This window comes from Hypanus sabinus, chromosome 2, assembly GCF_030144855.1.
Source record: "Hypanus sabinus isolate sHypSab1 chromosome 2, sHypSab1.hap1, whole genome shotgun sequence".
NCBI classification, from domain to species: domain Eukaryota; kingdom Metazoa; phylum Chordata; class Chondrichthyes; order Myliobatiformes; family Dasyatidae; genus Hypanus; species Hypanus sabinus.
The window spans coordinates 183,536,617-183,563,233 of NC_082707.1; the positions used below are offsets into that span (position 1 = coordinate 183,536,617).

Sequence of the window (26,617 nt, forward strand, 5' to 3'; positions counted from 1 at the left end):
TGGTTGTTGACGCAAATGATACATTTCACTGTCTGTTTCAATGTAAAAAAAATCTAATCTTTAATCTAAGGGTTCAGGCTCGATACCAAAAGTTCAGAGGAATAGAATTGCCTTGCTTTAACCCTCTTCTCTGAACTACTGTGAGCACCACTGACTTTCCACAACTTGATAGAACTTCTTTGTTTATCATTTTTCATCGATGTCGTGCAAGCTTCCGCTAGAGCAGCCAAAGCTGCAGGGAGATCTTAATAACTAGGAGGGCTGAGTTTACCCAGGGTTGAAACATCTAATACCAGATAGCATGCCTTTGAGGTGAGCAGCTGAGTTCAAAGGAGATGTGTGGAGCAAGCTTTTTTTTACACAGAAAGTGGTGAAATTGGCACTGGAATTGTTTCCTATTGTCACCTAATGAGCTACAGTGAAAAGCTTGTTCATACTGATAGGATCGTTACACAATGGAATGAGGCAGAACAGAATTTTTTAAAAAAATGCGAACAAAGGGTAACAGCTACAGAGGAAGTACAGTGCAGGTAACTAATAAGGGGCAAGGTCATAACGAGATAGATAGTGAGGGTAAGAATCTATTTTATTGTTCTAGGGAACCACTTTCAAGTCTAATAACCAAGGGGTAGAAGCTGTCCTTGAGCCTTAAGGGTTTAGTACCTTCTGCCTGGTGGGAGAGGGGAGAAGAGAGATATCCGGGGTGGGAGGGAACTTTGCTTCTGCTGGCTGCTTTACTGAGGCAACAGGAAGTGTAGGGGAGGTGAGGCTGGTTTCCGTGATGTGCTGAGCTGTGTCCACAACTCTGCAGTTTCTTGTGGTCACAGACGAAGCAGCTCTTGTGCCAAGCGGTTATGCGTCCAGACTGAACAATATATGGTGCATCAATAAAAAAAAGTTGCAGGTGTCGGAAGTGGACATTCCATATTTCTTTAACACTCTGAGGAAAGGTGTTGGTGAACTTCCTTGGCAGAGGGATTTATGTGGTTAGGCCAGGATTAGGATATTGATGGTGTTCGCACGTAGGAACTTGCAGTTCTCAATCCTCTCCAACTCCACAAGACTGTTCCACAGTGGAGCAGGTGCACAGCCCACCCCCACCTGAAATCAATATAGACGGCCCTCCTTATCCGCGAGGGATTGGTTCTGGGACCCTTAGCGGATACCAAAAAACGCGGATGCTAAAGTCCCTTATTCAACCTGTCTCAATCCGGTGGACCTTAGGACCCAGCAGAATCCCAGACCTTATTTAACCTGTCTCAGAGCGACGGACATTAGGACCCGGCACCAGAGCTCTGAATCCGCAGTGTTTCTGTTCACAAAATTAATCACAATCACGATTGAAAATAAAATGGAAATAATAAAGTGATCGTAAAGAGGTGAAATGCCATCGGTCATTGGAAAAGCGTTAGGCTTTAGTCGGTCAACGATTGGAACAATTTTAAAGGATAAAGTGAGAAAGGCCCTGCCCCGATGAAAGCTACAATTATTACTACGCAGCACAGTGGTTCAATTATTGGGTTTTGGGTTCTGTGTTCTAGAAACCTAGAAACGTAGAAAATAGGTGCAGGAGTAGGCCATTCGGCCCTTCAAACCTGCACCGCCATTCAGTATGATCATGGCTGATCATCCAACTCAGAACCCTGTACCTGCTTTCTCTCCATACCCCCTGATCCCTTTAGCCACAAGGGCCATATCTAACTTCCTCTTAAATATAGCCAATGAACCGGCCTCAACTGTTTCATGTGACAGAGAATTCCACAGATTCACCACTCTCTGTGTGAAGAAGTTTCTCCTCATCCCGGTCCTAAAAGGCTTCTCCTTTATCCTTAAACTGTGACCACTCGTTCTGGACTTCCCCAACATCAAGAACAATCTTCCTGCATCTAGCCTGTCCAATCCCTTTAGAATTTTATACGTTTCAATAAAATTCCCCTCAATCTTCTAAATTCCAGTGAGTATAAGCCTAGTCGATCCAGTCTTTCTTCATATGAAAGTCCTGCCATCCCAGGAATCAATCTGGTGAACCTCCTCTGTACTCCCTCTATGGCACACAATATTCCAGGTGCGGTCTCACCAAGGCCTTGTACAACTGCAGTAGAACCTCCCTGCTCCTGTACTCAAATCCTTTTGCTATGAATGCCGACATACCATTTGCCTTTTTCACCGCCTGCTATACCTGCTTGCCCACCTTCAATGACTGGTGTACAATGACACCCAGGTCTCGTTGCATCTCCCCTTTTCCTAATCGGCCACTGTTCAGATAATAACCTGTTTTCCTGTTCTTGCAACCAAAGTGGATAACCTCACATTTATCCAGACTAAATTGCATCTGCCATGAATTTGCCCACTCACCTAACCTATCCAAGTCACCCTGCATCCTCTTAGCATCCTCCTCATAGCTAACACCGCCGCCCAGCTTCATGTTATCCACAAACTTGGAGATGCTGCATTTAATTCCCTCGTCTAAATCATTAATATCTATTGTAAACAACTGGGGTCCCAGCACTGAGCCTTGTGGTACCCCACTAGTCACTGCCTGCCATTCTGAAAAGGTCCCGTTTACTCCCACTCTTTGCTTCCTGTCTGCCAACCAATTCTCTATCCACATCAATACCATACCCCCAATACTGTGTGCTTTAAGTTTGCACACTAATCTCCTGTGTGGGACCTTGTCAAAAGCCTTTTGAAAATCTAAATATACCACATCCACTGGCTCTCCCCTATCCACTCTACTAGGTACATCTTCAAAAAATTCTATAAGGTTCGTCAGACATAATTTTCCTTTCACAAATCCATGCTGACTTTGTCCAATGATTTCACCTCTTTCCAAATGTGCTGTTATCACATCTTTGATAACCAACTCTAGCACTTTCCCCACCACTGATGTCAGACTAACTGGTCTATAATTCTCCGGTTTCTCTCTCCCTCCTTTTTTAAAAAGTGGGGTTACATTAGCCACCCTCCAATCCTCAGGAACGAATCCAGAATATAAGGAGTTTTGAAAAATTATCACTAATGCATCCACTATTTCTTGGGCTACTTCCTTAAGCACTCTGGGATGCAGACCACCTGGCCCTGGGGATTTATCTGCCTTTAATCCCTTCAATTTACCTAACACCACTTCCCTACTAACATGTATTTCCCTCAGTTCCTCCATTACACTAGACCTTCGGTCCCCTACTATTTCTGGAAGATTATTTATGTCCTCCTTAGTGAAGACAGAACCAAAGTAGTTATTCAATTGGTCTGCCATGTCTTTATTCCCCATGATCAATTCACCTGTTTCTGACTGTAAGGGACCTACATTTGTCTTGACCAATCTTTTTCTTTTCACGTATCTATAAAAGCTTTTACAGTCAGTTTTTATGTTCCCTGCCAGCTTTCTCTCATAATTTTTTTCCCTTTCCTAATTAAGCCCTTTGACCTCCTCTGCTGGTCTCTGAATTTCTCCCAGTCCTCAGGTGTGCTGCTTTTCTGGCTATTTTGTATGTTTCCTCTTTGGACTTGATACTATCCCTAATTTCCCTTGTCAGCCACTGGTGCACTACCTTCCCTGGTTTATTCTTTTGCCAAACTGGGATGAACAATTGTTGTAGTTCATCCATGCGATCTTTAAATGCTTGCCATTGCATATCCACCATCAACCCTTTAAGTATCATTTGCCAGTCTATCTTAGCTAATTCACGCCTCATACCTTCAAAGTTACCCTTCATTAAGTTCAAAACTTTTGTTTCTGAATTAACTATGTCACTCTCCATCTTAATGAAGAATTCCACCATATTATGGTCACTATTACCCAAGGGGCCTTGCACGACAAGATTGCTAACTAACCCTTCCTCATTGCTCAATACCCAGTCTAGAATGGCCTGCTCTCTAGTTGGTTCCTCAACATGTTGGTTCAGAAATCCATCCCACATATATTCCAAGAAATCCTCTTCCTCAGCACCCTTACCAATTTGGTTCACCCAATCTATATGTAGATTGAAGTCACCCATTATAACTGCTGTTCCTTTATTGTACGCATTTCTAATTTCCTGTTTAATGCCATCCCCAGCCTCAATACTACTGTTAGGTGGCCTGTACACAACTCCCACCAGCGTTTTGTGCCCCTTAGTGTTATGCAGCTCTACCCATATCGATTCCACATCCTCCAGGCTAATGTCCTTCCTTTCTATTGCTTTAATCTCCTCTCTAACCAGCAAGGCTACCCCACCTTCTTTTCTTTCCTGTCTATCCCTCCTGAATATTGAATATCCCTGGATGTTAAGCTCCCATCCTTGGTCACCCTGGAGCCATGTCTCTGTGATCCCAACTATATCATATTCATTAATAACTATCTGCACATTCAATTCATCCACCTTGTTACGAATGCTCCTCGCATTGACACACAAAGCCTTCAGGATTGTTTTTACAACAGTTAGCCCTGATACAATTATGTTGAAAGGTGGCCCTTTTTGCTTTTTGCCCTGGATTTGCCTGCCTGCCACTATTACTTTTCACCTTACTACTTTTTGCTTCTACCCTCATTTTACACCCCACTGTCTCTCTGCACTTGTTCCCATCCCCCTGCCACATTAGTTTAAATCCTCCTGAACAGCAGGACTTCCTTGACTTATTTCAGTTTTCCTCTTCCTCGACCCTAACACCCTGGTTTTGATCCTCCCAGTGTTGCAACATACGTTCTTATGCGTTTTATATGCATAGAAAGGTAAAATATATACAGTACACTAAGACAAACGTTTGACTGACACTAAATAATACCGGATGTACCTGTTCCAACATACTTAATAAGAGAACTTCCGATTTTTTTCGATCCCGATTCACGATAACCCACGCGCATCCTCCCATATACTTTAAATCATCTCTAGATTACTTATAATACCTAATACAATGTAAATGCTATGTAAACTAGTTGTTATACTGCATTGTTTAGGGAATAATGACAAGAAAAAAAAGTCTGTACATGCTCGAACAACAAGTGCTGGAAGAGCACTTCCGGGTTTTCTCGATTCGCGGTTGGTTGGATTCGCGCATAAGGAGGGCTGACTGTACACAGCTTTTCAGTCTTATTGACGTAGAAGGGAAGGTTGTTGTCATGAAACCATATTGCTCTCTATCTCCCTGGTCAAAACCTCTCTCTACCCCCCCCCCCCCCACATGGGTTGGTGGTGTTGAGGATTGTGTAGGAAGTTGCCATAGGTTAAAATTGGATATTGATAGGATGCAGAGCTGGGCTGAGAAGGGGCAGGTGGAGTTCGATCTGCAGGTCGCCTCACCTGGAAGGACTGTCTGGGGCCATGAATGGTAGTGAGGGAGGAGGTGTAGGGGCAGTTGTGGCACTTGTTCCGCTTACAAGCTTAAGTGCCGGGAGGGAGATGAGCGGGTTGGGACGAATGGTCAAAGGAGTTGCTTAGGGAGCGATCCCTATGGAGAGCAGTAAGTGGGGCGGGGCAGGGAAAGGTGTGCTTGGTGGTGGGATCCCGTTGGAGACGGCGGACATTACAGAGAGCTTTGTGCTGGAAGCGAATGCTGGTGGAGGCCATAGACATGTCAGTCCCTAACCTCCTCTGCTGTCGCAATGAGGCCACGCTATAGTTGGGGGAGCTACATCTTTGTTCCCTCTGGGTAGCCTCCAATCTGATGGCATGAACATTGATTTCACAAACTTCTGGTAATCCCCTCTCCCCTTCACCACTCCCCATTCTCCATTCCTATCTCTCACCTTATCTCCTTGCCTGCCCATCACCTCCCACTGGTGTTACTTCCCCCTTTCTTCCTTCCATGGCCTTTTGTCTTCTGCTATCAGATTCCCCCTTCTCCAGCCCTGTATCCCTTTCACCAATAAACTTCCCAGCTAGTTAGTTCACTTCTCCTCCCACCACCACCTTCTAACTCAAACTCCTCATCTTTTTTTTCCTCCACTCCTGATGAAGAGCCTTGGCCCAAAACATCGACTTGTACTCTTCTCAACAGGTGCGGTCCAACCTGCTGAGTTCCACCAATATTTTGTGTGAGTTGATCTGTTTTTCACTGTACTACTGCTGCAAAGAAATTCACATCATAGAAGAGTGATAAATCTAATGCCGTGTCAGAGATTTCCAGTCATGCAGAGGTCCTGACCAGCTAGGGATTTTATTAAGTGTCAAGTGAACCTGTTCCTCATTCTGTTGTATTTTTACTTGCGGTGAAGAGGTTACAATAATCTCCATACAGCAATTAATACTGGAGAACCTATCCTTTCTCCAGCCCCCTGAACCCTGCATATCATTCAGGGGTCAACCGACTTCCAGTCACTGGCCACATATGACACTTTTCACTGACAGCTGTATCTTTACATCTCTGTGGTTTTGAAGCTAACTCACTACAGACCATGGAATGAACAGCTTCTATTTTAATCTATCATTAAGTTTCAAACTTCAACCCCCCTCCCCGTCCCCAAGGGTTCAATCCACAGAACTTCAACTTACCCTCATTTTCACCGAGGCGTGTGTGTACTGCAGCAGAGTCACAGAATTTCACCCTTGTAGCTTTATAGTTTTCAAACACAATACCAGAATTAGAAACGTTTCAATAGTAACAGCAGGGTGCACTGCATGTAACAGCTGAAGGGTATTTTCCATTCAGACTCATACCTAATAGTTATTAGAAATCAACATTTCAAAAATTTCTAGCATCTATGTGTGTGTTTCCCCCACCTTCACCCTCCTTTCTCTCCCACCCCCACTCTTTCCCTTTTCCCCTCTTCCTCTTCCCCCTCACCCTTTCCCTCCCCCTTTCCCTTCCCCTCTCCCCCCTCTTCCCCTCACCCTCTTTACCCCTTCCCCTGCACCCTCTTTACCTCCCTCCCCTTCACCCTCTCTTCCCTCTGCCCCTTCCCCTTCCCTTCACCCTTTTATCCCCTCTTCCCCTTCTCTCTCCCCCTCCCTCCCCCTCTCTCTCCCAAATGTCTCTCACCCCCCTCCCTCTCCCTCTCTCACCATCCCCTCATCACCCCCCTGCAGACAGTGCAACGCCCTTTGGCACTGCCCCTCTGACAGTTAGGGCCAATGAAACCCTTGTGGTTTAGGCCAGTTGCTGATGTGATCCTCTTGCATTCTTACTGGAACAATGCGGGGGAAGTGAAAGAGTGGGGCAGGGTCAAACTTCTTGTTGCGTCATTCAGTCAGATGAAGTTTTGGTTCCAAATCCTGTGGTTTGTTGGGCGATATTTATCCTAGGTAATAATAACGTAAATGAATGCCATTCTTGGTGTAGGTCGATGAAGGACAATTTTCCCTTGATTCCAATAAAACTGTTATTTACTGAATAGTGTCGTGTATCTGCGTCTAGTTAATGCATGCTGCCAGTCCTACACTCTCTGCCTGGAGCTGGGTGTGGAGTGGACAAAAGCTGTGGAGAAAGAGACTAGACCATTTCAAAATTATGCTTATAAATTTCCCTTTTAAATGAGTTGATAACCCTAGAGGCTCACATACTTTTTCCAGCAAATACTTGTAATATTGGAACATTTCCTCAATAAATAAAGGAACAAGTGTCATTTTTTTGTGCTATTTATTTAATTGGGTTCTCTTTATCTAGTTTTAGGACTTACATGAAGATCTGATCACATTTTAGGTCATATTTATGAGAAGTAGAGAAAATGCTACAGTATTCACAAACTTTCAAGCACCACTAACACTGCCTTATCTTATGGTTTTCCCTTGCTCTATCTCAGTGTACTGTGTTATGAACAGTATGCAAGACAAGTTTTCACTGTACCTTCATTCAGGTGACAATAATAAACATGAGATTCTGCAGGTGCTGGAAATCCAGAGTAACACAAACAAAATGCTGGAGGAACTCAGCAGGCCGGGCAGCATCCATGGAAATGAATCAAGAGTCACCATTTCAGGCCGAGATCCTCCTTCGGGACTGAGAAGGAAGGGGGAAGACGCCAGAATAAAAAGGTGGGGGGAGGGGAAGGAGGCTAGCTGGAAGGTGATAGGTGAAGCCAGGTGGGTGGGAAAGGTAAAGAGCTGGAGAAGAAGGAATCTGATTGGATAGGAGAGTGAACCATGAATGAAAAGTCGATGTTTCAGGCTGAGGGGAAGGAATAGTGATGCTACTGTCCAAGACCCAAGGGCCCTAACATTGACTGTTCATTCCTCCCCATAGAGATAAGGAAACTGTAATCTCCCCTACCTGCACCATATTGATAACCCTCCACCTCGTTATAACTATGGGGAGGAATAAACAGTCACTGTTGGGGTGTTTTTGATTTGCTTTTTAGCTGGCTTGGCTCAACATTCTGGACTGATTGGCACACCTGAAGACTGAGAGAAATTCAGAGACCAGCAGAGGAGGACAAAGGGCTTAATTAGGAAAGGGAAAAAAGACTATGAGAGAAAGCTGGCAGGGTACATAAAAACTGACTGTAAAAGCTTTTATAGATACGTGAAAAGAAAACGATTGGTCAAGACAAATGTAGGTCCCTTACAGTCAGAAACAGGTGATTTGATCATAGAGAACAAAGACATGGCAGACCAATTGAATAACTACTTTGGTTCTGTCTTCACTAAGGAGGATATAAATAATCTTCCGGAAATAGTAAGGGACCGAGGGTCTAGTGTAATGGAGGAACTGAGGGAAATACATGTTAGTAGGGAAGTGGTGTTAGGTAAATTGAAGGGATTAAAGGCAGATAAATCCCCAGGGCCAGGTGGTCTGCATCCCAGAGTGCTTAAGGAAGTAGCCCAAGAAATAGTGGATGCATTAGTGATAATTTTTCAAAACTCCTTATATTCTGGATTCGTTCCTGAGGATTGGAGGGTGGCTAATGTAACCCCACTTTTTAAAAAAGGAGGGAGAGAGAAACCGGAGAATTATAGACCAGTTAGTCTGACATCAGTGGTGGGGAAAGTGCTAGAGTTGGTTATCAAAGATGTGATAACAGCACATTTGGAAAGAGGTGAAATCATTGGACAAAGTCAGCATGGATTTGTGAAAGGAAAATTATGTCTGACGAACCTTATAGAATTTTTTGAAGATGTACCTAGTAGAGTGGATAGGGGAGATCTGGTATATTTAGATTTTCAAAAGGCGTTTGACAAGGTCCCACACAGGAGATTAGTGCACAAACTTAAAGCACACAGTATTGGGGGTATGGTATTGATGTGGATAGAGAATTGGTTGGCAGACAGGAAGCAAAGAGTGGGAGTAAACAGGACCTTTTCAGAATGGCAGGCAGTGACTAGTGGGGTACCGCAAGACTCAGTGCTGGGACCCCAGTTGTTTACAATATATATTAATGATTTAGACGAGGGAATTAAATGCAGCATCTCCAAGTTTGTGGATGACATGAAGCTGGGCGGCGGTGTTAGCTGTGAGGAGGATGCTAACAGGATGCAGGGTGACTTGGATAGGTTAGGTGAGTGGGCAAATTCATGGCAGATGCAATTTAATGTGGATGAATGTGAGGTTATCCACTTTGGTTGCAAGAACAGGAAAACAGGTTATTATCTGAACGGTGGCCGATTAGGAAAAGGGGAGATGCAACGAGACCTGGGTGTCATTGTACACCAGTCATTGAAGGTGGGCATGCAGGTACAGCAGGCGGTGAAAAAGGCAAATGGTATGTTGGCATTCATAGCAAAAGGATTTGAGTACAGGAGCAGGGAGGTTCTACTGCAGTTGTACAAGGCCTTGGTGAGACCGCACCTGGAATATTGTGTGCAGTTTTGGTCCCCTAATCTGAGGAAAGACGTTCTTGCCATAGAGGGAGTACAGAGAAGGTTCACCAGATTGATTCCTGGGATGGCAGGACTTTCATATGAAGAAAGACTGGATCGACTAGGCTTATACTCACTGGAATTAAGAAGATTGAGGGGAATTTTATTGAAACGTATAAAATTCTAAAGGGATTGGACAGGCTAGATGCAGGAAGATTGCTTCCGATGTTGGGGAAGTCCAGAACGAGGGGTCACAGTTTAAGGATAAAGGGGAAGCCTTTTAGGACCAAGATGAGGAGAAACTTCTTCACACAGAGAGTGGTGAATCTGTGGAATTCTCTGCCACAGGAAACAATTGAGGCCGGTTCATTGGCTATATTTAAGAGAAAGTTAGATATGGCCCTTGTGGCTAAAGGCATCGGGGGTATGGAGAGAAAGCAGGTACAGGATTCTGAGTTTGATGATCAGCCATGATCATACTGAATGGCGGTGCAGGCTCGAAGGGCCGAATGGCATACTCCTGCACCTATTTTCTATGTTTCTATGTTCCTGTGCTGTACTCTTCTGTGTTCTATAGATGCTGCCTGAGCTGCTAAGCCCCTCCAGTGTTTTTCATTTGACAGCAATAAACAAATTTTATGCACCATGGTGACATATTTTAACTCGTCCTTTGTTACAAATGCAGGCGAGCTTCCGAGATGACCTGCTGAGTGATTACTTCAACAAGAAGAGGGAGCCGTCAATCATGAGTGAGCAGCTTAATAGGAAGGAGGCAACGAGGGTGCCAGCCAGCTTGGCAGCGAAGATCCCGTTCGAATCGCCAGACGGGAGGCTCCCCAAGGCAGGGCAGTGCAGTAGACCCAGTCCTCGGCCGGCTGGCCACGACGCTACGGCCCCCTCCCCTTCTGCCCGACAGGGAGGGGCTCCGGGTGCACCACCGCCGCTGGAGAAAGCAGTACAGCCTCAGCGCCCGGCAACTGTAGGCCCCCGGGGGGTGTCGCTCAACCGGGCGGTCAGCTTGGCCTCAGCCGATCTCCGTGGTCAGGAGCTGGCGACGGCGGGCAGCTGGAGGTCGACGGGAGACTGCAGGAGCGGCGGTTCCCAGCCGGAGCGGAGACCCGCGCCCGCCAGCTCTGCGGGCTCCGCACCGGCCCTCGACGCCCGCTGCCGTGCCTTCGATCCCCGGCGGCTCTCCCTGGCCCCGCCCAAGGACGACCTGTTTCTCAGCCTCCCGCAGAGCCCTGGCGGCCTGCCCAGCCCCAGGCAGCGCCGCAGCCCCGGTGAGCCAAGCCCAGCACCCCCAGTCAGAGCCGCCCCCCTCCACGCCGAGGAGCTGGCAGACGAGACCCAGAGCGGGCCCCCCACTGGCAGCAACCCTCCCCGCGGAGCAGAGGACCCAAGGAGCATACCAGTCTCCCCTGACCCCAGCAGCGAGCAGCAGACGGTGTGGTACGAGTACGGGTGTGTATAGAGGAGACTGCACTGCTGGCATCACTCAACCAAGCTCAAAGCAGCAGGAAGCTCCTCCCCCTTTTTGGAGTATGAAACAGCGAAAGAATTTATTTAAAACACTACCCTCAGCAAGAAAGAAAGCTGCCCACGGGTTTAAGCTCACGACGATTTGGGTTTTTGTTTTAATTCTATAAGATCCAACTAAATTTTTTTCTTGGAACTCAGGAGAGACAGTTGTTTGAGGGGTATGTCTTGAAATAATTGCACTGGACTATCAGGAATGGCTCACCTAGCTGCACCTCTTTGACTTATCTTCACAGACCTAATAACCGGTTTAAATAGTGAAGGATATCACATTTTATAACTCACTCATGCATCCAGCATTCAAAAAGTTTGTCTTTGGCCATCAGAATTGGACAATGGATTCGCACTCCCCAGTTGTCCAGCTCTTCTTTAAAACAAAAACTTTAATATTTTCGTTAAATGTTAAATGTCCCTGCAAAACGTTCATGAATCAGTTACTCTCTGAGGGTTCCCTCCATGCTTTTGGCCAGTCCTTTCCACATCACAATGTGGCCTTTTAATACCTTGAAACTATCTCCTCCACTGGAAATGTCAATTTCCCTTCCTCCTTGCCAAATATTCCTGCAAAGATAGGATTGCACTCCATCCGTGGCTGCAAGGGTTAAGTGCCGTGTCGTGGAAGAGGTCATGGTCAGCGTCAGGAGTGTAGCTGGTGAGGCAATAAAGACATGGGACGGAGCAGGGGTGCTCATTGGGTGTGGAAACTCTACCAGACTTGCTGATCATATTTCACAGAATGGAAGGGACAAGTGCTAACTCTCCCATTGTGGGAAGACTTCACATGTCCCAGTGTTAATCCTTGTTGCCTCCTGTTTACTCGGGCTTGTGCGTACTGTAAATAACTGTAAATGGGAGAGAGAAGTTGCACCAATGTGGAATTTCAACTGTATTGTATATTCTGAAACCAGGCAAGATGTCATGATGCACAAGCCCTGTAGGCAGAAATGGAAGCAAGCAGGTTAATCCATTGGTTCTATAATCAGCATCTGGCTGTACTATTCTGGGCCTCGGTTGTATCTGACACTGTACTGATTTAATTGTGTAATTTCCACAATTATTGTTTTGTCACTTTATGTGAGATCCAAATTTGGGATCCCCATGGGCATGCTGGAAGAGTAACAGAGAAAATAAATTCTACTGTTGACAATGTCCAACATAGTTCAGTTTGAGAGATATCACTGCTGATTGGGTGGGATGGAGGAGGGGTGGAGAAATTGAATGGGTCTCCTTGTATCTCATGCGTTTGATGCCCTTTGAGGAAAAAGAAATTGCCTTTTTGTTGTACATTTCCTTTTGTAGATAAGGTCAGGAAGAAGGGCTATGATGTAATTAATTTTGTTAATAATGACTGGACTCCAAGATCAAACTGGAGTTTAATTTGAAAATGTTACTTTTTCAGCTAACATTTAATTCTTTGCAATAAAATTTGAAATCATTCTACTCTGGGATTAAGTTACTCTTTGCATTGTTTCTCGAAAGGTCATCGATGAAGTCGTGTTGCTTCAAATTTACACTGTTCTTGTCTTCATTATTAATTGGAAAATCTACCTCCTTATTTTTCAAAGTTGATCCTTGGAACAGTGGTTTAAATATCTTCTCTGTCCAACCATGAGTATTTTGTTTATAAGCAACTTGACACCTCAGCAGTAAGTGGGCTGACACAGTAGCATGGTGGTTAGCCTAACGTTGCTTGTAAGGAGTTTGTCCGTTGAAGGTAAAGATTAGCTTTATTTGTCACACATACATCGAAGCATAGTGTGGAATGTGCCTCTTGCATCAGCAACCAACACCACCTAAATCTCTGCTGGGCGCAGCTCGCAAGGGTCGACATGTTTCTGATGCCAACACGGCATGGCCATAATCCCAACATGTGGGAAGGAACTGGAGCACCTCGGAGAAACCATGTGGTAATTGGGAAAACGTGCAGACTCCTTATAGACAGCAGCAGGACTTGAACCCCAATCTTACAGCTGCCATTGTACATGTTGTGTGGCCATGTAGGTTTCCTCCACGTTCTAAAAAATGTGTAGGTTAGTAAGTTATAGGCCATGCTATGTTGGTGTTGCAAGCATGCTGACACTTGGGGCTGCCCCCAGCACAATTCTTACTGATTTGGTTTGATAGGAATGACGCATTTCACTGTATGTTTCAATGTATATGTGACCTTCATAGATCAAGGTGTTGAGTACAGGAGTGGGGATGGTATATTGAAGTCGTACAAGACATCGATGAGGCTAATTTGGAGTATTGTGATCGGATTGATTTTGGAGTAGGTTAAAAGACTGGACAACTTGTGCTGAAGGGCCTGTACTGTACTCTTCTATGTTCTATAATCAGATCCATGGAAAATTGATCGGAATGTGGGGAAAATAGATTGGGATTTGGGTAAATAATTGGCACAGATTTTGTAGGTTGAATGATCTTTTCCTGTGAAGAACATTATCTGGGGTGTGACTTAAAATGGATCTTATTTGTCCATTGTGGTTTGTGAATGAACTAGTTTGTTGTCTTGTATATGGCTAATTTGGAGTATTGTGATCAGATCTGCACTGCTATCTACAGGAAAGATATCAATCGGATTGAAAGTGCAGCAAAGATTTATAAGGGTGTTACCTGGACTCGAGGACCAGAGTTCCAGGGAAAGGTTAAACAGGTTAGGACTTTATTCCCTAAAGCGTAGGAGAATGTAGCGAGATTTGATAGAAGTTATGAGGGGTACAGATAGGGTGAATGCAGGTAGGCTTTTCCACTGAGGTTGAGTGAGGGTAGAATTAGAGGTCAGGGGTTAAGTGTGAAAAGTGAAATGATTAAGGGTAACATGAAGGAGAACTTCTACACTCAGAAGATGGTGGAAATATAGAAGGAGCAGCCAGCAGAAATGGAGGATGTGGGTTTGATTTCAACGCTTAAGAGAAGTTTGGACAGGCACATGGATGGGAGGAGCATGAAGAGCTTTGGCCAGTGCAAGTTGATGGGACAAGGCAGAATAATGGGCAGCACAGACTAGATGGGCCAAAGGGACTTTATGACAAATAAAACTAATCATTATCTTTTATAAACTCAAAGATTCAAAAGATAGTTAAATAACAAAATATGTGTGCAGTGTACAACGCTGAGATTCATCTTCCCCACAGACAGCCACAAAACCAAGAAACCATGGAACCCATTCGAAATGTAAATATCAACCTTCCACCTCCCACGTGTAAACAAAATAGCACAAATGGCAACAAAAAAATGAGCGAGAAACACAGAATATAAAACACAAAATCACGTGTCCAGGCATATTCAATTCAGCTCAGTGTTCGTTATTTGCAGGCTGTCCCAATTCAAAATCAGCCGAAGAGGAGCATGCAGAAACACATCACAACATGAGTTACAGAGTCCAACCCACAAACTGTCAGTTAAACCTTGCCTTGGAAAATCAGGTCTCCGGCAGCATTGAGGGAGAGAGAGAGAGAGACCATTCGAATGCAGGGACCTTCTTTTGGGAGCAGTGAGCAAGAGGGAGAGAGACCATCACATGCAAACACCCTCCCCTGGGAGCAGTGAGCAAGAGGCTGGGAGATGGTGCTGAACGCCCGCTCACCTTCTGCTTTCATCTCGATGATTTCAGTCATCCTTGGCGCTTTAATCAGCGAGATTGTTGAGGAATGGAGTCAATTGTGGACTCACACCCCACCTGCAGGCTTCTTGGCCCCGAGGCCGCACTCTTCACTTGAACCACCCTCGGAGATAACAATGCACCAGATCGCTCAATGGGCATGGATATTTGACATCATATAACACAGCCCTAAAGTCATATAAAAAATAGTGCTGGGGGAACTTAACTGATGAGACAACATCTTTAGAAGGAAGAGGGATGGTGGACGTTTCAGGTCACCCTACATCAGGACTAAGAGGGTAGGGAGGAGAGGTATGTGAGGTGGAACCAGGTGAAGGAGGCTAATGGGCAGTGGAGGGAGAATGGTGATGATGGATCTATGTAATGGCGGCATGGTAGCATAACAGCGACAATGTTGATCAGAGTTCAATTCCCACCATTGTAAGGAGTGTGTATGTTCTCCCCATGACCGTGTGGTTTACCTCCGGCTGCTCCAGTTTCCTCCCACATTCCGAAGTTGTACGGATTAAGGTTAGTGAGTCGGGGACATGCCACGTTGGCATTGGAAGCTGGGCAACACTTGTGGGGCTCACTCTCGCGCAAACCTCGGTCTGTGTTGGTTGTTCATGCAAACGATACATTTCACTGTGTGTTTTGACGTACATGTGACAAATAAAGCTAATTTTTAATCTTTAATGGGGAGGGGCATGGAAAAGGTGAGCCTGGGTTGGGCCGATGAGAGTAGGAAAGGAATGTGGGCTGTGGGTTACTTGGAAGTGGAAAATTCAATGCCAGTGTCTTTGGGTTGAAGCATTGAAGAAGTGTCCTGTTGGATTACCGGATGTTACACTGAAGTCCCACCTGCTTTCTGAAAGAGAAGTAAAAGAATTCCACATTATTTTGAAGAGCGGCAGAATTGTGTGTGGATTTCCTTGGGCAGCACAGTAGTGTAGTGGTTAGACTGACACTATTACAGCGGCAGTGCCTGGGTTCAGTTCAGCCACTGTCTGTAAACAGTGTATACGTTCTCCCCACGACCGCATGGGTTTCCTCCTGGTGCTCTGAGTTCCTTCCACGTATGGGTCAGGGTTAATGAGTTGTGGACATGCTACATTGTGCTGAAAGCACGGTCACACTTGAAGGCTGCCCCCAGCACATCCTCAGTTGGTCGTTGGCACTAACGACACATTTCACAGTTACGTTTCAATGTACCTGTGACAAATAAAACTAATCTTTCTTTAATGCATTGGGCAAAATCAATCTCTCAACCAACATTGCAGATGAAGTTTCTGCTCGGATTTTGCTGCTTGTGGGAGCTGACTTGCCTTTACAAACAGGATAAGAAGTGCTGCTGCAAGTTTGTGAAATAGACTGCATGAAGCAATTTGTTATTATCACTTGATTTCCCTTTCATGGTTGAAGCAAGGGGAAGGTTTACTTCGAGAGACAAATTGGCTAAGCTGTCAGATCCACAGAGAGATAAAACTGGTTTTGTTTGTCACTTGTACATTGAAGCAGCAAAACATACAGTGGAATGTTCCCCTCTGTCTGTACTTGTCACTGCCTCAGCAAAATCAAACATCTCACCCACCCGGGACATTCTCTCTTCCGTGGTAGTGGCAGAGGCAGATGCTGTGGTCAGATCAAGACGTACAAAAAAGCTGGATGAACTCAGCAGGTCGGACAGCATCTGTTGAAACAAGCAGTCAACGTTTCAGGCTGAGACTTGTCAGTCCCGACGAAGGGTCTCAGCTTGAAACGTTGACTGCTCGTTTCAACGGATGCTTTCCGACCTGCTGAGTTCATCCAGCTTTTTTGTATGTCTGAGGAACTCATAGGTTGGCACATGGATGAAAGAAAAAGAGGGAAGGGTTATATTGATTTTGGAGGTTAAAAGACTGGCCCAACTTGGGCTGAAGGGCCTGTACTGTACTCTTCTATGTTCTATAATCAGATCCATGGAAAATTGATTGGAATGTGGGGAAAATAGATTGGGATTTGTGTAAATAATTGGCACAGACTTTGTAGGTTGAATGATCTTTTCCTATGAAGAACGTTATCTGGGGTGTGACTTAAAATGCATCTTATTCGTCCATTGTGGTTTGTGAATGAACTAGTTGTCTTATATATGGCATGATCTCAATGAGATGGAAAACTACATACCCTGAGTTGGCTGGAGACATAATCATAGTCCTACTACTGTATTACCGGTGCCTTGAGTCTTTGGTGTAGCTTGTCTTTCTGTCGGCCAGTTTTCCTTTACTCCCAGGCGTAACTTTCATAAGGTGTGCATGAAGTTCATGGTAACATGACATGTGTGCTCTGTCTTGGGTCGGTTACAGAGGATGCACATCACAGAAGTGGGTAGGGTGCTCCAACATGTCCATGCTTGCAATTCTAGTCTATCCTTCTCACCCCATCTGCATCCCTCTAGTCAGACCTGCCCCATTCACCTATCCATCTATTTAATGTGGTTCATAGTAAAAAGGGATTGGATTTCATTCTCTCTTCTTTCCTCTTCAATTGAGCAGAAGATACTGAGAGCATATGCCCCCAGGCTCAAGGATGTATCATGGCTTGCTATGGCATACACTCTGCCTGTGATTGCAAGAAATTGCAGAGTTGTGGACACAGTTGTGCACAACTGTGAAAGCACGGAAAGCAGCCTCCCCTCCATGGATTCAATCTACACCTCTTGTTGCCTCAGTAACACGGCCAACAAAATCAAAGACCCCCATCTAGCTATCTTCTCCCCCTTCCCAATGGGCAGAAGATACAAAGGTCCAAAAGCATGTACCACCAGGCTCAAGGACAACTTCCGCCGCACTGTTACCAAACTGAGTGGTCCCCTAATATGAAACGGTGGACTCATGACCTCACAAACTTTCTTGTACTTTATTGTTTGTAAAGGGGGTTTCTTTTTTTTTCTTTGTTACTGTTGGGAAAGGGTTTCCTTTTGTTAACTAGCAGGAATGCTAATTTACTGATAACGAGAATGGTATTCCTTTGTAAACCAAATGGGGATTAATGTTCTTTCTTCTGAGTCTGTAAGCTTTTGTTGACGGGCTTTTGGGCAGATCGGCGCGAGGGGGTCGAGAGAGAGGACGCAATGCTCTAAGCTGGGCGAGGATCGGACCCCAAAGGGGGGTCCGAGGCCGGGAGATTCTCCGGGGGGGGGGGGGGATGAAGCTAGATGTGCTTGGTTGACCACTCGGAGGGTCCTGAGCTGTTTGGAGAGTCGAGGAGTTCGGAGGGTCCTGAGCTGCGAGTCGAGAGTTCGGAGGGGATCGAATGGTGGCCAGAAGACTTTAGTAATTGAGTTCCTACGGTTGTGCACGAAGTGGTTTGGACTTTGATAAGTTTGGCGCCTTTTCTTTAATTTTCTCTTCATATATACTATCGTTATTAATCACTTAGTTATAGTAACCTTTATAAATTGTACTCATTTAATCGCATATGGTGTACTGTCTGTTTTTGGGTGAGGCGGGGACATCACACAGCATCCACACCAGCTGATTACCCAGTTTGGCGGGGCCGAAGGCTGCTCCCCCTAGACAAGAACGAGCTGAGCGAGCCTGAGGCGACCCAGGGAGTTACATGTTTAATTACATTTCTCTACAATTGTATCACTTTATTCTGCATTCTGCTATTACTTAACTTGTTCTATCTCAATGCACTGTTGTAATTTCAGGATGCATGTTGTATACATTTCTCTGACATTATATGTACCTTTGGAACCTAATGAATTGGACCGTGGGAACAGTGTGTAAGGTAGACTTTTCACTGTATCCCAGTACACGTGACAATAATAACAGTATAGACAGGTAATTTATGGTCAGCGTAGACATGATGGGCCAAAGGGTCTGCTTCTGTGCTGTATGATACTATGACTGAATCTGAACTATTTGAATCTATATCTTTACTGTTCATCTTAATCATTCAGCTTGTTACTGAATCCTACAGTCTGCTGCATTCCCTTATGGATTTATTCCCACACTGAAAGCCTTTAATGCTGGTTTGATTCACATGGAACCATCTCAATTTCTAAGCTACAAAGAGCTTTAGTTGTTTTCAAAATGTCAGTGGTGTTGTGAATAGTGCAGAAGATTGGTGTAGGTTACAGCGGGCCATTGACAGGACGAGACATTTTGGTAGGTTGAACTTGAAGGCAGAGTACAAGGTTAATGGCAGAATTCTCAGCAGTGTGGCAGAACAGAGGGATTTTGAGATCCACATCCGCAGATCTCTCAAAGTTTCTGCACAAATTTACGAGTGGTTTAGAAGGTGTATGGTGTGTTGCCCTTCATTAGTCAGGGTATTGAGTTCAAGAGCTGTGATGTAATTATGTTCTGTATGGTTGTCTCATTATAGGAAGCATTTGGAAGCTTCGGAGAGTACATTGGAGATTTACTAGAATTGAATTGGAGAGCATGTCTTAGAAGAGGTTGAGAGAGCTAGAGCATTCCTCTTTGGAGTCAGCGGGAATGAGAGGTGACTTGATAGGGTACACAGTCCTGGGTAGGTCTGTAGTCTAGTTTTTGTGTTGGTTTACGTAGTTCAGTGTAGTTTTTGTATTGTTCATGTAGCACCGTGGTCCTGAAAAACATTGTCTCGTTTTTACTGTGTACTGTACCAGCAGTTATGGTCGAAATGACAATAAAAAGTGACTTGACTTGATGAGTGACTTTTCCCATGGTGAACTGGCTTATCCAAGGGTGCGTAACTTTAAGGTGTTTGGAAGGTAGGATTTTTTCAGTGATCTGCCCCTAAGTAGTTAAATCTTAATTGTTTTCCTCAGGTTATTTTTCTGCCTTGTGTGCCCGTTATAGTACCAAAACGGGCAGCACAGTAGGGTAGAGGTTAGCGCAATACCTTCACAGCGTTAGCGATCACTGATAGGAGCTTGATTCCCGGTGTTGTCTGTAAGCAGTTTGTGTACTTACCACGACCTTGCGGGTTTCCTGTGGGTGCTCTGGTTTCCTCCCACATCCCAAGGACATAAGGTTTAGGGTTAGTGAGTTGTGGACATGCTATGTTGGCGCTGGAATCGTGGTGACACTTGCAGGTTACCTTTGCTGGCTTGATTTGACACCAATAATGCATTTCACTGTATGTTTCAATGTACATGTGACAGATAAAACTAATCTTTCATCTCCTTTAAACTGAGTACTCTGCATTCTCTCTGCTCCTGTTCAATTATCTCCACTTAAGGTTATTTATTTTTATATTTGAACAGAGTGGACATATTCCCTTGAGCATTCGAATGAGTGTGCTGCTCCAAATGAGATGTTTAGAATAACATTTTGTTAAGCAAGATGATCCAAAACTATTTCTTCTGATTAATGAGTCATAACCATAACTTTAGGGTTATTGAGGACATGTTGTAGCCCTGGAATCCCCCACCATGACGCTGGAGCTTAATTGAGATAGAAACCTCAATCTCAAGGAAATTACAGTGTCAGAGTAGCACTGCAAATATTAGAAGAGAAGTAAGAAAGAATTTTTAAAAAAGTTACCTCCAACAGTCTAACAGGAGGGGGTCACCACTTCCCCAGTGACAGGTTGACTCATTGTAGGGCCTAATGGCCGAGGATAAGAAGGACCTCATGTGTAACGCTCTGCAGATCAGTGCTGTTGTCTTAGTCTATTAGCACACCATCGCATAGAAGATTGTGCCGGCAACAACAGACTGGTGAACATGTGAAGGAGAGGCCTGCATGCTCCAAAGGACCTCAGTCTCCTCAGGAAGTAGAGGTGACTCTGGTCCCTCTTGTACACCACCTCTATGTTCGTGCTCCACTCAAGTCTGTTTCCAGGTACTCGTAGGTCCTCACCACATCCACGTCCTCACCGTCAATAGTAACAGGGAGCAGTGCAGGCTTAGTCTTCCTAAAGTCCATCACCATCTCCTTTGTCTTACTGATGTTGAGCTGCAAATGATTCAACTTGCACCATTTGACAAAGTCTTCCACCATGGCCTTGTATTCATCCTCCCGTCCTCCCCTCATACATCCACCTATTACTGAGTCATCAGAGAACTTCTGCAAATGACATGACTCAGTGTTGTATCGGAAGTCAAAAGTATACAGGGTAAACAGGAAGGGAGCCAATACAGTCCCCTGTGGGGCCCCAGTGCAGCTGATGGCCATGTCCTATACACAGCTCTGAAGCTGCACAAACTGTGGTCTGCCAGTCAGGTAGACCATTATCCAGGATACAATGGAAATGCCACTCTGCATGGAACTGAGCTGCCCCACCCTCTCAGCAATGACGGCTGCATGGTATTGAGAAATGAGAAAACATGATCCTCACAGTGTTGTCTTGCGTATCCGATTGGGAGAATGCTTGGTAAACTGGTTTGTATCACATCACAGAGGAGCACACACAAAATGCTGGAAGAACACAACAAGTCCAGTAGCGCCTGTGGAGTCAAAGAGTCAACCAAGACCCTTCACCCGGATTGGAAGGGAAAGGGGAATAAGCCAGAATAAAGGGAGGGGAAGGAGTACAAGCTGGCAGAAGATGGGCGAGACCAGGTAGGTGGGTTGGAGAGGGGATGAAACTGAGAGATGATGGATGGAAAAGCTAAAGGCTGAAGAAGAAGGAATCTGATTGGCGACAGGAAAGGCCCATAGGAGAAGGGGCAGCAGGTGACAGTGAGAGGAGACAGAACAGGGAATGGAAAAGCAGAGAAGGGAGAGGGGAGAGAAATTACCAGAATTTAGAGAAATCAATGATCTCTTCGGAGGCAACCCAGACAGAATAAGAGCAGGTGCTCCTCCAACCTGAGTGTGGCCTCTTTGTGGCAGTCAAGGAAGCCATGGACCGATACGTTGGGATTGGAATTAAAATGATTAGCTACTGGGAAATCCTCCTCGCTGCATACAGATCAGTGCTCGACAAAATGGTACCCCTTTCGACATCAAGTCTTATTGATGAAAATTGCAGAGTGGAGATTTAATTTGCCAACTGTGTAATGGGATTTGACCAAAATAAAGAATAGTCGTGGTGTGATTGATTTCTGGAGCAAATTCAAGAGGCTGACTGACCTTTTCCTATTCCTATGAGGCAGTTGAATGAAAGGAAAACATTCCTGTTAATTCTGGGAAGGTTGCCAGTTGTATTCCGTTCTCTGGGAAGAACATTTGGCAGCTGGAACATGATGTGGTATGAGTGTGCATCCTGCAAAGTTGGTGGCTTGCAGTGAGAAAACTGGATAAACTGTTTGCTCTGCCCACTGTGTTAGTTCCACTGGCTTGGTGGGTACGTCAACCTTACCCTGTGTGTGGCATGGTTAGAGTAACGATTAGAGTAATGCTTTACCACGACAGCGATGAGGGTTCAATTCCTGCTGCTGTCTGGAAGGAGTCAGTCCATTCTGGCTCTGACTGCTTGGTGTTTCTCCAGATGCTCTGGTTTCCTCCCACGCTCCAAAGACGTACAAGTTAGGGGTCAGTGTGTTGTGGGCATGGCCATTTGGCATGGAAAAGTGATGGCACTTCTTACATCCTTCACATACATGAGGAGTAAAATTCTTTACATTACGTCTCCATCTAAATGTGCAATGTGCAATCATAGTGATTTATAATAAATAGAACAGTCAATGTAATATAGAGTACACTGAAGTCAGCGTGAGGTCATCAGTCTGATGGCCTGGTGGAAGAAGCTGTCCCAGAGCCTGTTGGTCCTGGTTTTTATGCTGTGGTACTGCTTCCCGGATGGTAGCAGGTGGAACGATTTGTGGTTGGGCTGACTTGGGTCCCCAATGATCCACTTTTTACACTTGTGGACTGCCCCCAGCCCATCCTCAGACTATGCTGGTCATTGATGCAAACTGTACATTTCAATGTTGTGATGTACACATGAGAAATAAAGTTAATCTTTATCTATGAGGGTAGTCTATTTTGAATTTATCTGCAGCTACTGTGGTAGCTGGTATCTAAATTCCCAAGTGATTCTGCATGTCGTATTAGTGCACAGAATGGAATGGAAGTCTTACTCAGCATGTTGCTGACTATTCATCTATGTGACCACCACTTTCTGACTGTCGTCCAATCCCTGGTGTCAACCCCAAGTCAATAACTTTCACTGCTGATTATCACCCTTCCTCTGAGCCACTGAGACGCCTTGACACACATCTGTTCCTCAGCTTCTCCCTGACCACGCACCATCCTCCAGCCTGTCAAAGGACTTCTCCCTAGTCCACATGGGATCTCAGCAGGTCAGCCAGCATCTGTGGAGAGGAGTGAACACCAACAGTTAACGTTTCAGGCTGAGACCCTTCACCAGGACTGGAATGGATAGGGGAAGAAAGCGTATTAGAAAGATGGGGGGGAGGGAAAGAAGAGGAGTACAAGCTGGCAGTTGATAGGTGAGGGGAAAGGTGGATTGGTTGTGGGGGACATAAAGGTAGAAGCTGGATGGTTATAGGTGTAAGAGGTGAAGGGATAAAGAAGGAATCTGATAAACCATAAGACAGAGAAGCAGAATTAGGCCTTTCAGCCCATTGAGTCTGCTGCACCACTCAATCATGGCTGGTCCTTTTTTTTTCTCCTCCTCAACCCCAGTTCTTGGCCTTCTCCCTGTAACCTTTGATGCCATGTCCAATCAAGAACCTATCAATCTCTGACTTAAATACACCCAACGACCTGGCCTCCACAGCTGCCTGTGGCAACAAATTCCACTAATTCACCACCGTTTGGCTAAAGAAATTCCTCTGCATCCCTGTTTTGAAAGGGTGCCCCTCTATCCTGAGGCTGTGCCCTCTTATCCTAGACTGTCCCACCGTGGGAAACATCTACTCTGTCTAGGCCTTTCAACATTCAAAAGGTTTCAATGAGATTCCCCCCCGCCCATCCTACAGAATTCCAGCGAGTACAGACCCAGAGCTATCAAATGTTCCTTGTACGATAGCCTTTTCATTCCTGGAATCATCCTCTGGACCCTCTCCAATGCCAGCACATCTTTCCTAAGATGAGGGGCCCAAAACTGCTTACAATGCTCAAGATGAGGTCTCACCAGTGCCTTATAAAACCTCAGCATCACATCCTTGCTCTTGTGCATGACAGTGTGCATTGAGACAGTAGGAGGGAAAACAATAGCAGTCTGCAGGATAAAGTGTGACTGGGAAAGTGGAGTGCAGACAGGCAAAGTGCGAAGTCATCACGAGATGGACCTTCCAAGACTCCATCTTATAACAGTGGGGTGGAAGCTGTCCTCGAGCCCGAGGTACATACACGTATCTTCAGACGACGGGAGAGGGGAGAAGAGAGAATTTCCAGCATGGGTGGCTCTTTCAATACGCAAGCTGATTTTCTGGGGCAGAAATAAGTGTAGAGAGCGTCTGTGGAGGGGAGGCTGGTTTCCGTGACGTGTTGAGCTGTGTCCACAACCCTGGGTCACCTGAAGAGCAGCTTCCAGACCAAGCCATGAATTGTACAGATAGAAAGTTTACTGCTGTGCTTCGATTAAAAAATCATGCAGGTAAGGCGAAGGGGGACTATTTAGAGGAGATGTTAAGGATACAGTTTTTATTCGGAGTGCTGGTGCCCCGGAGCGTCTGCCAGGACTGGTGGTGGAAGCAGAAAATGGTGGAGGTGCTTTAGAGACCGTCAGACATGCACGTGAGCATATGAGGTACGGAGTTGAAATGGATCACGAGCAGGCAGGGAGGTTTGGTTTAACTTGGCATCGTGGTCAGCACAAACACCATGGGGCGTCATAGGGCACTACAGCACAGAAACAGGCCCTTCAGCCCATCTAGTCTGTGCCATACTGTTATTCCACCTCGTTTCATCGACCCAAACCTGGGCCATATCCCTCCATACCTTTCCATCCATGTATTTATCCAAATCTCTTAAATATTTGAATTGAGCCTTCATCGTCCAATTCCACTGGCAGCTCGTTCCACATTCTCACCACCCTCTGAGTGAAGAAGTTTCCCCTCAGAACCCCCTTAAATATTTCCCCTTTCACATTTAACCCATGACCTCTAGTTCTAGTCTCACCCAACCTCCATGGAAAAAGCCTCATAATTTTGTATACCTCTATCAAATTTCCCCTCATTCTCCTACGCTCCAGGGAATAAAGTCCCAACCTATTCAACCTTTCCCTATAAACTCAGGTCCTCAAGTCTGGCAACATTTTTGTAAATTTTTTCTGCAGTCTTTCAAACGTAAGGCTATCTTTCCTGTAAGTAAGTGACCAGTAATGCACACAATACACTAAATTACACCTCCCCAACATCTTATACAACTTCAACAGAACATCCCAACTCCTGTACTCCATGCTTTGATTAATGAAGGCCAAAATCTGCCTTTACAATCCCAGTTATCTGTGGTGCCACTTTCAAGGAATTATGGATCTGCATTGCCAGATCCCTCTACTCTGCCGCACTCCTCAGTGTCCTATCACCTACCATGTAAGTTCTACCTTGGATTGTCCTCCCAAAGTGCAGCACCTCATACTTGCCTGCATTAAATTCCATCCGGCTTTCCTCAGTCCATTTTTCCAGCTGATCCAGATCCCACTGCAAGCTTTGATAGCCTTTCTCGCTGTCCATTACGCCCCCAAATCTTGGTGCCGCTTGAAAAAGGTCGCACTGTTTTGTGAACCTCAGACCCAGCTGCAGCAGATCTATGCAAAGTGTTGATCTGAAGTAAAGATCAAGTGGACAGCTGGAGGCTTATATCAGTACAGAAATGGTTAATACAAGGGAGACGTAATTTTAAGGTGATTGAAGGAATGTATGGGGGGAATGTCAGAGGTAGGTTTTTCCACAAACAGTGATGAGAACATTGAGCAGGGGCAGTGGTGGAGATAGGTACATTAGGGACATTTAAGATTCTTAGGTACTGTACATGAAATGGAGAGTATATGGGAGAGAGGGGTTAGTTAAGTTAAAGTGTTGGTGCAACATTGTGGGCTGAAGGGCTGTACTTGTGCTGTAATGTTCTGTGTTCTTTGCTGGTGGGATGTAATTCTGATTGGCAGAAGCCCAAGGGAATTGCAGACCTGGGGATAAAGGCAAAAGGATATTTGGCGAAAGATCAGTGCTTAAAACAACAGGAACGCGTATCATCGATTCCAGGATATGTCAAAGAATGGCTACACTTCAAGAGTGAGGTAATGTGCAAAGAATCCAGGGAAAATTACAAATCCAAAGAAGGGTTATAATTGCAATTGCATGCCGAATTTTGCAACAAATAAATTGCTACATGTTGGAAATGCTTACTCGGTCAAGCCGGAACCAGCCAGAAAAGAAAACAGCCTTTATCCTTCAAGTAACAAAGATAATATAAATGTTACAATTTCATAGGACATAAGGGCAGAATTAGGCCATTCAGCCCATTGAGTCGCTCCACCATTTGCTGATTTATTGTCCCTCTCAATCCATTCTCCTGCCTTCTCCCCATAACCTTTGACATCCTTACTAATCAAGAACCTATCAACCTCCGCTTTAAGAATACCAATCATCTGGCCTCCACAGTCACCTGTGGCAATGAGTTCCTCACATTCACCACCCTCTGGCTGAAGAAATTCCTCCTCATCTCTGTTCTAAAGGGGTGTCCTTCTATTCTGAGGCTGTGTCCTCTGGTCCTAGACACTCCAACCATTGGGAACTTGCTCTCCACGTCCGCTCCAGCAACGGCCTTTCAGTATTCGATAGGTTTCAGTGAGAGCCTCCCTCACTCTTCTAGTGACCAGAGCCATCAAATGCTCCTCATAAGTTAACCCTTTCAATCGTGGAATCATTCTTGTTTAGCTCCTC

At 45.2% G+C, this 26,617-nt stretch overlaps 1 protein-coding gene across 1 annotated transcript in view; it reads left to right on the forward strand.

Moving 5' to 3' along the window:
* The window catches only part of ccdc88c (coiled-coil domain containing 88C), a 230,042-nt gene extending 217,348 nt beyond the window's left edge, over positions 1 to 12,694 (forward strand). The window contains exon 29 of the mRNA XM_059960988.1: positions 10,396 to 12,694. Coding sequence (XP_059816971.1) covers positions 10,396 to 11,181 — 786 coding nt within the window. The 3' untranslated portion in view covers positions 11,182 to 12,694. The remainder of the gene's footprint in view (positions 1 to 10,395) is intronic.
* Positions 12,695 to 26,617: the final 13,923 nt, after the last annotated feature.